This window comes from Scyliorhinus canicula, chromosome 12 (genome assembly GCF_902713615.1).
Source record: "Scyliorhinus canicula chromosome 12, sScyCan1.1, whole genome shotgun sequence".
Lineage (NCBI taxonomy): Eukaryota > Metazoa > Chordata > Chondrichthyes > Carcharhiniformes > Scyliorhinidae > Scyliorhinus > Scyliorhinus canicula.
In genome coordinates, this window is record NC_052157.1 from 118,950,837 (window position 1) to 118,966,575 (window position 15,739).

General features: G+C 46.7%; 1 protein-coding gene across 6 annotated transcripts in view; it reads right to left on the reverse strand.

Moving 5' to 3' along the window:
- Positions 1-15,739, reverse strand: part of LOC119974725 (elastin-like) — a 290,086-nt gene that overhangs the window by 19,585 nt on the left and 254,762 nt on the right. For all 6 annotated transcript variants that reach the window (XM_038813896.1, XM_038813894.1, XM_038813895.1 and 3 more), the window contains 3 exons: positions 10,200-10,355; positions 6,625-6,660; positions 1,880-1,963 (listed from right to left, as the gene is read on the reverse strand). In XM_038813896.1, the coding sequence (XP_038669824.1) occupies positions 1,880-1,963; positions 6,625-6,660; positions 10,200-10,355 (276 nt within the window). The remainder of the gene's footprint in view (positions 1-1,879; positions 1,964-6,624; positions 6,661-10,199; positions 10,356-15,739) is intronic.

Below are 15,739 nucleotides of genomic sequence, written 5' to 3' on the forward strand. Positions count from 1 at the left end.
TCCTCATCTCAGCCCTAAAAGGTTTACCCCTTATCCTCAAACTGTGACCTCAATTCTGGACACCCCAACATCGGAAACATTCTTTCTCAATCTACCCTGTCTAATCCTGTTTGAATTTTATAAGTTTCTATGAGATTCCCCCCTCACTCTTCTAAACTCCAATGAGTATAATCCAACTGATTTAGTCTCTCCTCATATGACAGTCCCGCTATCGTAGAGATGAGCCTGGTAAACCTTCGCTGCGCTCCCTCCACAGCAAGAACATCCTTCCTCAGATAAGGACCCCAAAACTGCACGCAATACTCCAGGTGTGGTCTCACCAATACCCTATACAACTGTAGTAAGCAACAATTGTAGAAGCAGCATAGATTCATACGCAGGGCCCACTGAAAACAGAATGAATATGTTCAAGCCTTGCTCCTTTTTTGAATTACTACGAAGCATGGGGAGCCTATTGCTTTCTTCATGGCAATGCCTCAGCCAATCAGAGCTGACTACCAACCAAATCTCCTGTAGTATAGATGAAATGCATTCTTGCATTAGTCTTGATGAGTGCAAAATGAAAAGCTTCGACAAGATGTCTCTCTTTTCAGCAATGTCAGTTTTAAATTAACAAGGAATCTGAAAACACTAGATTCTCTTGAGATTGTCTTGGGCCAGCTAAATCTTATATATCAAGATTCTAGTAAATCATTATGAGAAGTCCTACATTTCCACAGTTTACACAGGAACATATATTTAGGAGCAGGAGGAGGCCACTCAGCTCTTTGAGCCTACTCCGCCATTCTATAAGATTGTGGCTGATCTGATTATAACCACCCCTCTATCCCCAACAACTCTTCACTGCCTTATTTGATAAGAAACTTTCTATCTTTACCTTGAAATCATTCAAAGACTCTGCTTCCACTGCCTTCTGAGGAAGAGAGTTCCAAAGACTCACGACCCTGAGAAAAAACATTTCTCCAATCTGTCTTAAATGGGTGACCCCTTGTTTTTAAACAGTGACCCCCTTGTTCTTGATTCTCCAACAAGAGGACACATACTCTCCATATCCACCCTGTCGAGACCCTTCAGGATCTGCTATGTTTCAATCAAGTTGCCTCTTACTCTTCTAAACTCCAGAAGATACAAGCCCAGCCTGTCCAACCTTTCCTCATAAGACAACCCACCCATTCTTGGTATTAGTCTGGTAAACCTTTCCTGGACAGCTTCTTCTTTTATAAATTTAAAATATCCAATTATTTAGTTTTTCCATTTAAGGGACAATTTGGCGAGGCCAATCCACCTACGCTGCATATCTTTGGATTGTGGGGGTGAGACCCACACAGGCACTGGGAGAATGTGCAAACTCCACACAGTCAGTGACCTGGGGCTGGGATCGAACCTGGGTCCTCAGTGCCGTGAGGCAGCAGTGCTAACCACTGCACCACCGTGCCACCCTCGAACACTGTGCCACCCTCACTGAACTGCTTCTAAGTCATTTATATTCTTCTTGGCTCACAGCACTGTAGAAAACTTAAGACAATTTGTTCTTTTAATTCCATCCATGCAGAGATATTTAAGCTGTGATAATTCTGTGTCCCACCACATCTAATATCAGTTTTCCTGTTTTTTGTTGGTGCCCTTGACAAGCAATGCTTTTCCCTCATTCACTTAAATGGACAGGATTGATATTCTTTTAACAGACATGAAGTGTAAACCAAACCATTCTTTCCTTACTGCAACCTTCATGAATGCAACTACCTGCAGTTATTTTTCTTCTGCTTTTGGTATTAACCTCTACTGTGCACTATGGCACCATCATTTACACAGAATTAGGATGAGGCAAAGGTAAAACAGTATAATGGAGGAAAATGTCTCTCAGAAGACAGTAAATTACCCACTCCGATGCCAGGCTGGACACCTACTCCCACACCAGGCTGAACGCCCACTCCAATGCCAGGCTGCAGACCCCCACCAAAACCTACATTGTAATTACAAAAGTTTAATTATTACAAGTTATTCTAATTTCGGATTTCTTTGGCCAATAATGGCCTGACAGTGAAAGAACCATGATGTTTCCTAAATCCAGACATTAATATCATCAAACTGTTATTCTCCATGACTATTATTCTTCCATGTAGTGTTATAGGCCAGGATTCAGAGAACCCCAAAGTGTATCATGGAGTTCGCCTGACCCACATCTTTTAATAGATTGTGGTATGGGGAGCACACGGCCCACTCTACAGGTGTGGTACAGCAGACAATGGACCAGTGGGTTTTTAAAGCAAAACAATGTTTATTCTATGAACTCAAGTTAACCTTTCTAAAAGAAACAGTGAACATCTTAGCAACCATTAATTCAAATACACCCCCCAAAGAATACAACACTAAGCAACCTGTATGCTGTTCTTTTAACATCCAAAAGATTTAACAAACCTTCAAACAGAAGCACATTCGGTTTACATTCAATATTGTGACCTTTTTACAATTCTGAGTTCGCCAAATGATCCATAGATAGTCTTTGGATGGCAGAGATCAACAGCAGTGCAGCTCACTTTTAACTTCAGATTCAACTCACTCGAAAACACAGACACACCCAAGCTCTTTCTCAAACTGAAACTAAAAAGCAGAAGTGGAGCTCAGCTCCACCCATACTCTGACATCACTCCAGTAACATGAGCAGCTCCATGTCTTAAAGGTACATTTCTTAAACACCCATTTCTTAAAGGGTACTCTCACATGACAGTAGTAAATAAAAACTTTTACGAAAGATGAGGGAAGTGGTGCGTTATTGGAGATGCTGTCTCTTGGGTGGGATATTGACCTGAGGCCAGTTTTCCTGTTTCTGTAGAGATAAAAGATCTTATGACGCTATCCAAAGGAAAATAAAGAGTTTATCTGGTATCCTCGGCAATATTTAATTCTTGACCAACACCACTAATGTGGCTCACCATTTAATGCATTTGTAAGACCTCTGAAAATTGCCATTTGGCTGCACAATTTGAACCTTGCTGTGCTTTGCTGATGGTCAAACAAAAACTAGGTGCCACCTCTGCTACCTTGCTTCTTGCTGGTTCCCATGCAATGATCAATAAAATTTAACATGCTGATGGTATGCATGGGAGAGACATAAAATCACATGGCAGGGGGTGCTTTTCAGTGGTGAAATACACCACCAACTGATCATGCAAAAGGGATGGAGAGACTATAAAAGAACCTCCTTGACAAACAGGAGGCTCTTCATCATGGCCACAACTCTCCTGCTCAACTCCATTGCCATTAACATAATACGTATTGAGAACACTGAGCTGACATGGGTGTTTTTCAAATTTAAATTTCACCTGTAAATAGTTAACAAAACATTGGTTTCACTTTATTCGTGCATCATTGTTTTTTGTTGAGACTGGCTTAGCCAGAGAGCTAAATGTACTGGCACACCTCATGGTTGGTGCACATTGATGGTTGCAGGGATTCTTTATTCATAGAATTGCTACAGTGCAGAAAGGGCTATTCTGCCCATCAAGTCTGCACTGAACTCCTGAGGCCCACTCCGCTGCCCTATCCCCGTAACCCCACCTAATCCGCACATATTTGGACACTACGGGGTAATTTAGCATGGCCAATTCACCGAACCTGCACATCTTTGGACTGTGGGAGGAATCTGGAGCACCTAGAGGAAACCCATGAGAAAGTGTAACCTCCAAACATGCCGTCACCCAAGGCTGGAATTGAACCCGGGCCCCTGGCGTTGTGAGGCAGCGGTGCTAACCACTGTGCCGCTCCATCGTGTTTCTATGATTCCGAGACACTCTCAGCAATGATAACTGAAATGATGTAGGTGAACGCAAAGTCGTGTAAAGACTCGACCAGCCAACACCCTGAGGTGGGCCCAAATGCGGACAGTACTCTAGGCACCTCATTTTCGGAATTTGACTAACTGTTCCCACCAATCCCCATCATACCACGTCCAGGATGCTAAGCCCTTCCTTCTTTACCTCTCTGTGCCCCTAATCCCATCTCAAAATCCTCTATCACCACTGACTCACCCTTGACGGTCCCGATCCCCTATGCAAGTTGCCACTCTGCTGCTCCCCTCCCTTGTGCCGCAGACTTCAACAAGGGAAAGCACAGATCTCAAAGGCAATTGCACAAAGCTGACTTGTCTTTAAATGAACGTGAAAAGGGTGTTGTGAGATTCTCATGCGCTGCTGACTTTCTAATGAAGGTAAGACATTATTATAAATAGTTTTGATAACACATGTAGGAAAGTAGCACTGGACAGTGTGAGGCCTGACCTGCCATAAACACTCCGCTGACTTAATCCTTAAATTTTAATTCACTGTTGGGCGACCAAAATTTGAACTCCCACCTCAGTAAGTTGCGCCACTCGCCACAATTCCTGCTCTTCCAGGCCCCATAAAATTCACCCATGGCCATTGTAATAATTCCAGGAGGCAGGAGTGAAAGGCCAAACTGGTTTATTTTAAACTCAAAATAAAGCCACTACCACGGCACAAAAAACAAACGCCCCAGCTCAGGACTATCAGGAACTGCCAGTCCAGCTCTGGGAGCGACATTTAAAGGTCCCGCTAACAAGCCCCAACTGGGTGAGCCTCCGCCCACTCACCACGGGTACTCATATTCTACAAATCCATGAGGAGATCAATCAGCGATCTCCCGTGGTTCATGAATGTCATTACGTTCCTCCTCCTCAAATCCGAATCAGGCCCCTCACCCTGCCTCAAATCCGAATCAGGCCCCTCACCCTGCCTCAAATCCGAATCAGGCCCCTCACCCTGCCTCAAATCCGAATCAGGCCCCTCACCCTGCCTCAAATCCGAATCAGGCCCCTCACCCTGCCTCAAATCCGAATCAGGCCCCTCACCCTGCCTCAAATCCGAATCAGGCCCCTCACCCTGCCTCAAATCCGAATCAGGCCCCTCACCCTGCCTCTTTCATCTCTTGACTCAAGGCCTTGGGTCAGCGGCAAGTGGAGCCAGGTTGGGGGGGGGGGGGGCATTGAGTGGACTGGGGATTGTCGCTTCCATTTTGAACACCGAAGGGCCTCAGATGCAGGCTCGTCTTCGGTGTTAGCCTCTGGCGGACGATCAATCTCCTTCGTCTCCGTTTCAGACTCCGAATCTTCGTCATCGGGGAGAACGACTCTCGGGTCCTCCGTAGGCTGAGTTCCCTTGCAGGAGATAGTCACAATGGGGGTCAAGAATGTCATATCTGCTGAAATAGTCTCTGCTGGAGTGGGTTCCATGCTTCTCAGGTGGTCCAGGTGTTTTTTTCACAGCCTTCCCTTGGATTTTGACCTTGTAAGAAACCAGACCAGGCTTTCCCAGCATGACTCCTGGGATTCATTGGGAGCCATCTCCAAAGTTCCGAACATAGATGACATCTCCTGTTCTGAAGATCCTTTTGGGTCTTCTAGTGTCGCAGCTTTGGGAACTCATTCTACTAAACCCATGGGGAGATCAATCAGCAATTCTTTGTGATCCTCATGAGGGTTATCACAGTCACCAACATACAACGTCATAAAAGTAATTTAAAAACTTTAGGGACTTTAGGTGATACATTCATAAAATTTAAATAACGATTAAAAGATAAAGAAAGTATTACTGGCAAGAGACTGGATACATGGGGCGGGGTTCTCCCAGCCCTGCGCCAGGCCGGAGAATCCCCGCGAACGAGCCACGCTGCCCCGGCACCGGTCGCGGGCCGCTCTACGCAGCCGACCCGCCGATTCTCCGACCCAGATGGGCCGAGCGGCTGTAGGAAAAGAGCCGAGCCCCGCTGGCGCCGTTCTAACCTGCTCTGAGCTGGCGGGACCTCACCATGTAAGGGTCGGGTGCCGGCCTGTGGGGGGAGAGGGGGGTCCAATCCTGGGGGGGGCCTCCGAAGTGGCCTGGCCTGCGATCGGGACCCACCGATTGGTGATCCGGCCTCTGTGGCTGGCGGCCTCCTTTCCTACGCGCCGGCCCCTGTAGTCCTGCGCCATGTTGCGTCGGGGCCGGCGCGTTGAAGGAGACCGCTGCACATGCGCGCGTTGGCGACGGCGCCACTGGGCATGTCCTCGTTGGCGCATGCGCAGATCCCGCGGTACACAGATCGCGCCGGGATCTGCAGCTGGAGCGGCGCAAACTGCTCCAGTGCCGTGCTGGCCCCCTGGAGGGGCCAGAAGTTGACGTGGAGCGGTCTGTTCACGCCTTTGTAAAACACGATAGCGTTTACAACGGTGTGGACAGTCTGCTGCGGGATTGGAGAATCCCGCCCAAGCTGTTTTGTTCTTTGGGTAGGTTATGTACACCAAAGTACAATGATTTATAATCTGGATACTCTTCAAGACATTTTTGGAAAGAAGTGGGAAGATATGATAGAGGTTCAAACCTCATGAATTAATGTTTAAGTTGTTTTCTGCCTCATGTTCCTGGTTGTGTCGGGCCACACAGCTGATGTGATGTTTCAGGAATTAGCAAAACATATGCCACAATGGTGAAATGCTTCCCACATGTAGTCATTACACAGAGCAGGAAAATACTTTTCTCTTTAACACGATGATGGTTTTATTCTATCCTCAAAGTCATAATAATAAATTGATATTGATATAATCAATACATCAGAATTAGGAAAATTTACCTCTATATTTAGCAGCTTTAGATGCAGCAGCTCCACCTGCAACAATAGAGAATGAAGAGGTAATGATACAGCCGAGACTATCTACAGGTACAAGAAGTATTCTGAAGGTTAACAACACTCTGTATTTCTGAGATGTAACTTTTCATTATTCGCAAAACTTACATCTCGCCAGTATTGGACTCTGAGTTCCACTGGATGAATATCCAGCTACAGTAAATTTGTGGCTAAGAATTTCTTAAGAGGTTCTAAGTATCTCCAGCAGTCTGTTTAAAGTTTACTGACGTAACACTTGTGAACTTTTGAAATAGCCCAAAATATGTGGCTTTGCCTCAGGGAACGATGATATTTATCTCCTCCGCCATTGAAGGTGGGTGGAGGTAAGGTTTTTTGCTCGTTTGTTAGTCTGTTTGTAAACATTATGGCCCGGATTGTTTGGTCAGCTAGCCTCTTTGCTGCTGCCTGCGATGTTTTCTGCGCACCCAACATTATGCTGCATTTTCAGCGGGAGGCTCGATTTCGGTGGGAGCAGAAATGGGCCAGCGCAGCCTCTTCAGGGAAACTCTAGCAAGCACAGGACAAGGTGGATGAAGGAGGACATACCCACTTTTTAACAACAGTAACTGCCGTACTCAGGTAATAATTTTAAAGGTTATAATTCTATCACTGAGTGAGTGGGTGAGTGAGTCAGTCAGTGGGTGAGTCAGTGGGTGAATGAGTAAGTGAGTGAGTGAGTCAGTGGGGAGTTAGTGAGTGAGTCAGTGGGTGAGTGAGTGAGTGAGTCAGTGGGTGAGTGGCTAAGTGAGTGAGTGAATAGGTGGGTGAGTGAGTGAGTGAGTCAGTGGGTGAGTGAGTGAGTCAGTGGGTGAGTGGGTGAGTGAGTGAGTGAGTGGGTGAGTGGGTGAGTGGGTGAGTCCGTGGGTGAGTGAGTGAATGAGTCAGTGGGTAAGTGAGTGAGTGAGTCAGTGGGTGAGTGAATGGGTGAGTGAGAGGGTGAGTGAGTGAATGGGTGGGTGAGTGAGGGGGTGAGTGAATGAGTCAGTGCGTGTGTGAGTGAGTGAGTGAGTGGGTGGGTGGGTGAGGGGGTGAGTGAGTGAGTGGGTGGGTGCGTGAGGAGGTGAGTGAGTCAGTGGGTGTGTGAGTGAGTGAGTCAGTGAGTGAATCAGTGGGTGGGTGAGTGAGGGGGTGAGTGAGTGAGTGAGTCAGTGTGTGAGTGGGTGAGTCAGTGGGTGAGTCAGTCAGTCAGTCAGTGAGTGAGTAAGTGGATGGGTAAGTGAGGGGGTGAGTGAGTGAGTGAGTGGGTGAGTGAATCATTGAGTGAGTGAGCGAGTCAGTGAGTCAGTGAGTGAGTGGGTGAGTGAGTCATTGAGTGAGTGAGTGAATGGATGGGTGAGTGAGTGAGTCAGTGTGTGAGCTGTGTGCCCTGTGTTCTGCTCACAGGCCAAAGTGAAACTGACACTGGATCACATGACACACTTCCTTTCTAATGATGGCATGCTGCTAACCCATAAAGGCATATTAATCTTTCTGTTTAAATATATTTCCCCCTTCCAGAGAAGTATAACTATTTAAAGTACATTTCATGTTTAAGTGTCATTGCATATGTGCATAGAACTGATGAATCGGAGTGTCTAAAGGGTCGTTGTCTCCTTACAATTATAAAGTTGCTACAGATAATTCCCTTAGCGATTAAGATTTCAGTGTAAAAATATATGGAGACAGAAATTAAAGAGATCTGGACATCTTCAAAGATCGCCCTTGTCTTGAGGAGTTGGCATGACTTTAATAGTCTCACTTTTTTTTGGATCGGGATGTATGCCAGCACTGGAAGAAATTGATCTGCTTCATGAAATCGCATTGTCCTCTTGCCTTGTGAGAACCTGGTGAGCTCCAGGAAGCACATGAAATGGGCATGTACAGAATTCAAGTCAGAATCCTGGTTAAAGGAGAAATTAATGGTAATTGAAAATATTTAAGTGGAAGACCTGCCAGTCCCAAAACCAAACAGCGTGCTCAGCTCAAAGGACAATGTCAATGGGTTCTTGTCGGTTTTGCAATTTGACAACAATTAAAGCTGATTTAACCCATGCCGGCATAGAAACCCACCAAGCTTGACAGGTGAAAACTCCCTGCCTGGCGTGGGTTTGACACTTTCCATGGCCCTGATAGATAAAGGGCGCCATTAAATGCTCTCGTCATGCCCGACTTGGTGTCAGGACGAAGCCGTTGAATCTTGTGAGAGGCCTCTCATGAGATTTGCGACACTTGAAAAGCCTTGCGAGAGTTAACAAAGTCTCGCGTGATGTTGCAAACTGGATCTCTCTCTCACTGGGCGTGATCCAGATCAGCATATTCAAATGAGCCATTAAACTCATTTAAATATACACTTGCGGGATTCATCCGGCGCCTGGGTCCTCACGGCTGCACCTGGGAGACCTCGACAGGGTGCCATTTAGTACTGGTTTCCAAGGGGCAGCACGGTGGCACAGTGGTTAGCATTGCTGCCTACGGCGCTGAGGACCTGGGTTCGAATCCCGGCCCTGGGTCACTGTCCGTGTGGAGTTTGCACTTTCTCCCCGTGTCTGCGTGGGTTTCACCCCCACAATCCAAAGATGTGCAGGATAGGTAGATTGGCCACTCTAAATTGCCCCTTAATTGGAAAAAATAATTGGGTACTCTAAATTTATAAAAAAAAAGAAAAAAAAAGTACTGGTTTCCACAAACGTGGACCCGTCGTAATGGCACTTGGATGTGGCCTTCCAGGCCAGGGTGGACCCCCAGGGTGGTAAGGGACAGGGCAGGGTGGCACCCCGGCACTGAATTTGTTGCCCATGCACCTTGGCACTGCCAGCCTGGCATCCTGTCAGTGCTACCCACACACCTTGGCAATGCCATCCTGGGTGCTCTGGTAGCACGGCCAGGGCGGCAGTGCCAGGAATCGAGCTTGGGGGCCTCAACAGTTGGAGGGGAGGTAAGGTGGTGTTCCCAGGAGCCTTAGCGGAGAGAAACACGCCGAGGTCAAAACAAAAGGCAAGGACGGGATGTTTCTCAAAGCTGCAGCCACTGAGAAACATCCCACTAAACCCGCCCAAAATCACACATAGATTTTTCACGGTTAAATCTCGCCCAGCGTGCAGCCCCTCTGACTGTAGAAAACCCGAGTCATATGTTTTTGAGCACACTCTTGCAGTGTTATTTAAGCTGCGATAACACTGAGTTCCACAACACCTGATATCATCAGCCCTGTTTTCTTGGTTATTTTGCTTCAACCCTGTAAATCCTGTGATTATCCACCTGCTTCATTTTAATAGGCGGGAATATCTCAGCCTGGTGTCACAGGGGTGGAAAACCCCAGCCATTCATCACATACATAGATAGTTGTTATGTTAACAGACTTGTCAACTGCAATCCATCAATCTTCCCTAACAGCATCCTTCATGAAGGCAGCAGTTAGTTTTCCTTCAGCTTTTAGTATTATTGCCATGACACCCCTATTTGCACAAAACTAGTAGGAGATGGAATCATACACTTCACAAGGGTGCAAGCAGGAAAATATCTTTCAAAAAACAGTAAATTACCTATTCCGATGCCAGGCTGAACACCTACTCCAAAGCCTGGCCGAACCCCCACTCCAACACCAGGCCGCACTCCCCCTCCATAACCAGGCCAGATTCCAGCTCCATAACCAGGCCGGATTCCCGCTCCAATGCCAGTCTGTGTGCCTATTCCAAGTCCTACATTGAAATCACAAGAATAATTCAAGATACTGGCAGATGTTTAACAGAGGCGACGGGTCTCGCTTGCTGGCTGGAGAGATGGAGAAAGCCCCACAGTGCCTCTTTTGAAATGAAATGAAATGAAAATCGCTTATTGTCACGAGTAGGCTTCAAATGAAGTTACTGTGAAAAGCCCCTAGTCGCCACATTCCGGCGCCTGTTCGGGGAGGCTGTTACGGGAATCGAACCGTGCTGCTGGCTTGCCTTGGTCTGCTTTCAAAGCCAGCGATTAGCCCTGTGAGCTAAACAGCCTTGGGGGGAAGGCCCTCTGAATTAAATGGCACTCAGACAGATAACTGGACAGTGGTGGGCAGTTCCCTGATTCAAGGACACCGGAGGTTGAAGTCCTGCCCGCCGAAAGCTATAATTTGTTGCTGCCCGATGGACACACACTGAGGGTTAGTATTAGAACATAGAACAGTACAGCACAGAACAGGCCCTTCGTCCCTCGATGTTGTGCCGAGCAAATGATCACCCTACTCAAACCTACGTATCCACCCTATACCCGTAACCCAACAACCCCCACCTTAACCTTACTTTTTAGGACACTACGGGCAATTTAGCGTGGCCAATCCACCTAACCTGCACATCTTTGGACTGTGGGAGGAAACCGGAGCACCCGGAGGAAACCCACGCACACACGGGGAGGACGTGCAGGCTCCGCACAGACAGTGACCCAGCCGGGAACCGAACCTGGGACCCTGGAGCTGTGAAGCATTTATGCTAACCACCATGCTACCGTGCTGCCCCCCATTGTTGCCGGATCCCAGATCACAAGTGAGTGATAGCGGGTGGGGGTGGGGGGGGTGGTGGTTACAGGGTGGGGTCATGGGGGTCGGCAGAAATGACATGAGGGTGCTCTCAGTGGCAACACCCTCTCCCCACAACCCTCCACCCTCAAACTTCTGATACTGGGCCCCTCGATCAGGCATTGAGTGCCATCTCAAATACTGAGTTAAGGGCAAGGAAAGAGCATTAATGAAAAGAGACATATTACAAGCCGTTTAATTTTTCTATTTTGGGTAGGTTAGGCTATTCAAGATTAATTTTGGAAAGAAGTGGGAAGATATGATAAAAGTTCAAACCTAACTGACGAATGCTCAAAATGCTATTACTCATGCCATTGGCTGTGTTGGATCATCCAGCTAATGAGATGTTTCAAGAATTAGCAAAGCATATATCACAAAGGTGGAAATGCTGCTCATGTGTAGTCATTACATATAGCAGAATAATCTATTTATATTTATTCATGCATTTTAGTTGAAAAAATAAAAGGCAACTTATTATCTAACTGGGGAGAGACTTCAGGGTGCTCTGATACAGAGGGATCTGGGTGTCCTTGTGCATGAATCACAGAAATCGAGCATGCAGGTGTAGCAGCCAATAAGGAAAGTAAATGAAATGTTGGCATTTATAGCAAAAGGAATTGAGTACAAAGGTAAGGAAGTGTTGATGCAACTATACAAGGCATTGGTGATACCACACCTGGAATATTGTGCACAGTTTTGGTCCTTTATTTGAGGAAAGATGTAGTGGCAATGGAGAAAGTTCAGAGGAAGTTCACTAGATTGATTCCAGAGATGAGGAGTTTATCATATGAGGAGAGATTGAACAGTTTAGGCCTATGCGGTCTATAATTTAGATGAATGAGGGGATATCAAATTGAGGTATACAAGATGCTAAAAGGTAAGGATAAAGTAGACGTGGAGCTGATGCTTCCTCTTGTGAAGCATTCTACAATGTGAGGTCATAGTCTTAGAATAAGTGATAGCAAATTTAAAACATTAAATGTTTAAATTGAGAAATGACTTTTCCCAAAGGGTTGTGAATCTGTGGAATTCGCTATCCTGAAGAGCAGTGGATGCGTGGACAGTGAGTAAATTTAAGGAGGAGTTAGATATATATTTAATTGGTAATGGGTTGAAGTGTTATGGAGAACAAGCAGGATAGTGCTCCTAGATCATGCGTTCTAGGGAGGAGATGCTCTGGCTGATTTTGCAATCCAGCTCTTGGTCTGTAGCATTGTAGGTAACAGATGAGGAACATATTAGCTATGATAGAATGGCCGAGCAGACTCGATGGGCTGAAAGGCCTAATTCTGCTCCGACATCTCATGAACTTTTGAACTTATGAAACAAGGGAACTAAGCATCGCGTTGCCTTTTTAATTCCCCACATTCATTCCAACACTTAAGTCAAGATGTTACTCTCCACACCTTTTTATCTCCTTGGGAGGATGGAGGAATGTTGCATCATCAAAGGTGCTGTCTGAGGATGAGATAATAACCTGAGGCCAAACGAGTTATAGTTAGGGTTAGGGCAGCGAGTGTAGCTGAGGAACTGAGTACATATGTGATGTTTGGGGATTGGGAATATAAAGTGTACATTTTGTTCTTAAATTTTACTCTTAAAATCTAATCTAGTCTGTAATTGGAGGTAATCAGAAAGTACTGCGCAAATAGGCTGAGCTTTTTTCTTTCTTGCAGCTCAGGCAGGGTAAACACATGGGAGTGGATTCTCTGAGCCTCCTCGCCGAAATGACGATCGGCGCGGGGGTGGAGAATGGGCATTACGACGAAATCCGGTCCGATACTGCTCCTGCAATTCTCCGGTTCCCGGACAGAGGCCCCCCCACCACGATTCACCGAGAGTAACTGGCTAAGTTAACAACATTTTACCTGTCGTGTATGGCCAGTGGTGGCTGAGGACTCAGTCCGCAGTCGCCCTGATGGTGGGGCGGTGGGATCCTTCACTGGTGGGGGAGGCCTTATGGACGACCGGGGTGGGGGGGCGATCGGGCAGCACCGATCCGCATGCACACGCGATCTGGGGGGGTCCTACATTTTTCGCGCCACTCTGTGGTCCGAGTCTGCCATCGCGCACAGCGCGGCCGCCACAGGCCGCCGTGCCATGCGCCGACTCCCGACAGGAAGTGCAGAGCCCCGTATCCGCAGCCAGAGCTGCGAGAAGCACTCAGGGGCCGTGCCAGTTCCCTGCAGGTTGGAGAATCACTCTGGTCTTTCCTTAAGAAACGCCCGCGTTTTGACGCTGGCGTGCGGACATAGCCCCATTATTGGAGAATCCCACCCACTCTGTTTTGGGCAGTTCAACTGAATAGATTAACAGAAATTAACCAATGGACAAATTAAAAGGGGCCACTCCTAGTCGGAGCACAGCCCAAAAATAACAAAAGTTGAACAGAAACTTAAAAAAACATCAAATCAACGTGTGTAAAGAAGGGTCGATAAAACAATCCAACCCCTGCTGTGCCCACCGAGCATGGAAGGCTTGAGTGTGCCCGTGAACACTGCATGCTCCCTCTCCAGGGACACCCGGCCGCGAATGAAGCTGCGGAAGAGGGGCAGAAGTCCGGTCAGATGACCCCTCAGGCAGGGGAAACACATTCTGCTAAGAGAGCGGAGTGGTTAATTAGCTAACTGGTTGAATCTGGTTTCTCTAGCCCTAGTTCTGTTGGCAAGAGATGAAATGAAATGAAATGAAATGCTTATTGTCACGAGTAGGCTTCAATGAAGTTACTGTGAAAAGCCCCTAGTCGCCACATTCCGGAGCCTGTCCGGGGAGGCTGGTACGGGAATCGAACCGTGCTGCTAGCCTGCCTTGGTCTGCTTTCAAAGCCAGCGATTTAGCCCAGTGAGCTAAACCAGCCCCGACAGGATTCTTTCGTGCAGCCTTGGCAAAGGAGTGTAGCTGAGGAACTGAGTGCATACTTGGGGCTTGGCAAGTGGGGGAGTTTGCTGAAAGTGGTGTTCATTTCTTTTTGCTTTTCTACCTTCCTCACCCTGTAGGAATTGTTTCTTACTCTCCTACAGGGAAGGAAGTGAGCTGTTTGGTGAACATCTATTAAGTGGTTAAGGCCTGCTCCAGTTTTTTTCTGCTGTGATTACAAAGGGAGCGAATCATTGATTTTTGAAGTGTCAATGTAACCTTTTGTAACAAGACACAAGAATGTGACGTGCTTTTGGATTGCAGTTGGCAGAGTTAATGGGGTTGGGGGTAGGGGGGCAGGTTTGTTATTTGCTTCTGGAACACCAAGCTGGATAGACAGGGGGCTGGATTCTCCGCCCTGCCGCACCACATTTTTTGCCTTGACCCGTCGGCGGGATTCTCTGTTACACTGGCCAGTCAGTCAATGGGGTTTCCCATTGTGGGCAGCCCCACGCTGTTGGGAAGTCCCTGGGTTCTGGCAAAACAAAGAACCCCCGCCGATGGAGAATCCCGCCCAGGGTTCAGTTTGCTCTCAAAGGACATTCTCTCTGAAAAGGCTTTGTACCAATATAAGTAAGTGGAAACCCTTGTTGTTGACCTTATTCATGAGTGGAATTTAAAATATATGGGCTTGCGTAATTGGAATGGAGAGGCAGGTTTCATGAAGCAAGTTCAAATGTTGTACTTATTAACTGTAAAGCTATTTCTTTGTTGCTAATTCGCTTAATTTTGTGTATCAAGTTTGTATTACCATAAAAGCTGACTGCTGGTCAGTGTTATCACTCCTGTAGCACAGTAACATTTCACAGTTTTACCAAATGCTAATTATGGGTTCTAGTCCGGTATCTTAACAAAAGATTGGGGTCTGCTCCAGATCCATCGCTCTGTATCTGAATGTGTGTAGTCTTTATAACAAAGTTAACTAATTAATGGCGTTCACTGAAGCAAATAAATATGATCTGACAGCCATTACGGCAATATGGATGTAGGATGACAAGGATTGGGTCCTAAATATTGAGGGTATATGACTATCAAGAAGAACAGGTAACACCATCAATCAAGAATAATGTTGGCGCAATCATTAGAGGTGACCTTGGTTCAGGAGACCACGATGAACAATCAATTGGGGTGGAAATAAGAAATAGTAGAGGAAGGAGTTACCAGAGGGAATGGTCCACAGGCTTCCTAAAAGTAACCATAATATAGGACAACGCATACAAGAGGACATATTGGGTGCTTGTGATAAAAGGGCGGAAATAACCATGGGTGACTTTAATCTATAATATAAACTGGAAAAATCAGATTGGCAGTAATAGCCTAGATGAGGAGTTCGTAGAAATTAAATGAAATTAAATGAAAATCGCTTATTGTCACGAGTAGGCTTCAATGAAGTTACTGTGAAAAGCCCCTAGTCGCCACATTCCGGTGCCTGTTCGGGGAGGCTGGTACGGGAATCGAACCGTGCTGCTGGCCTGCCTTGGTCTGCTTTCAAAGCAAGCGATTTAGCCCAGTGTGCTAAACAGCCCCTGAATGCTTTTGAGATAGTTTCTTAGAGCAGCACATTCTGGAACCAACCAGAGAGCAGGCTATAATAGACTTACTCTACCTAATAAGGTA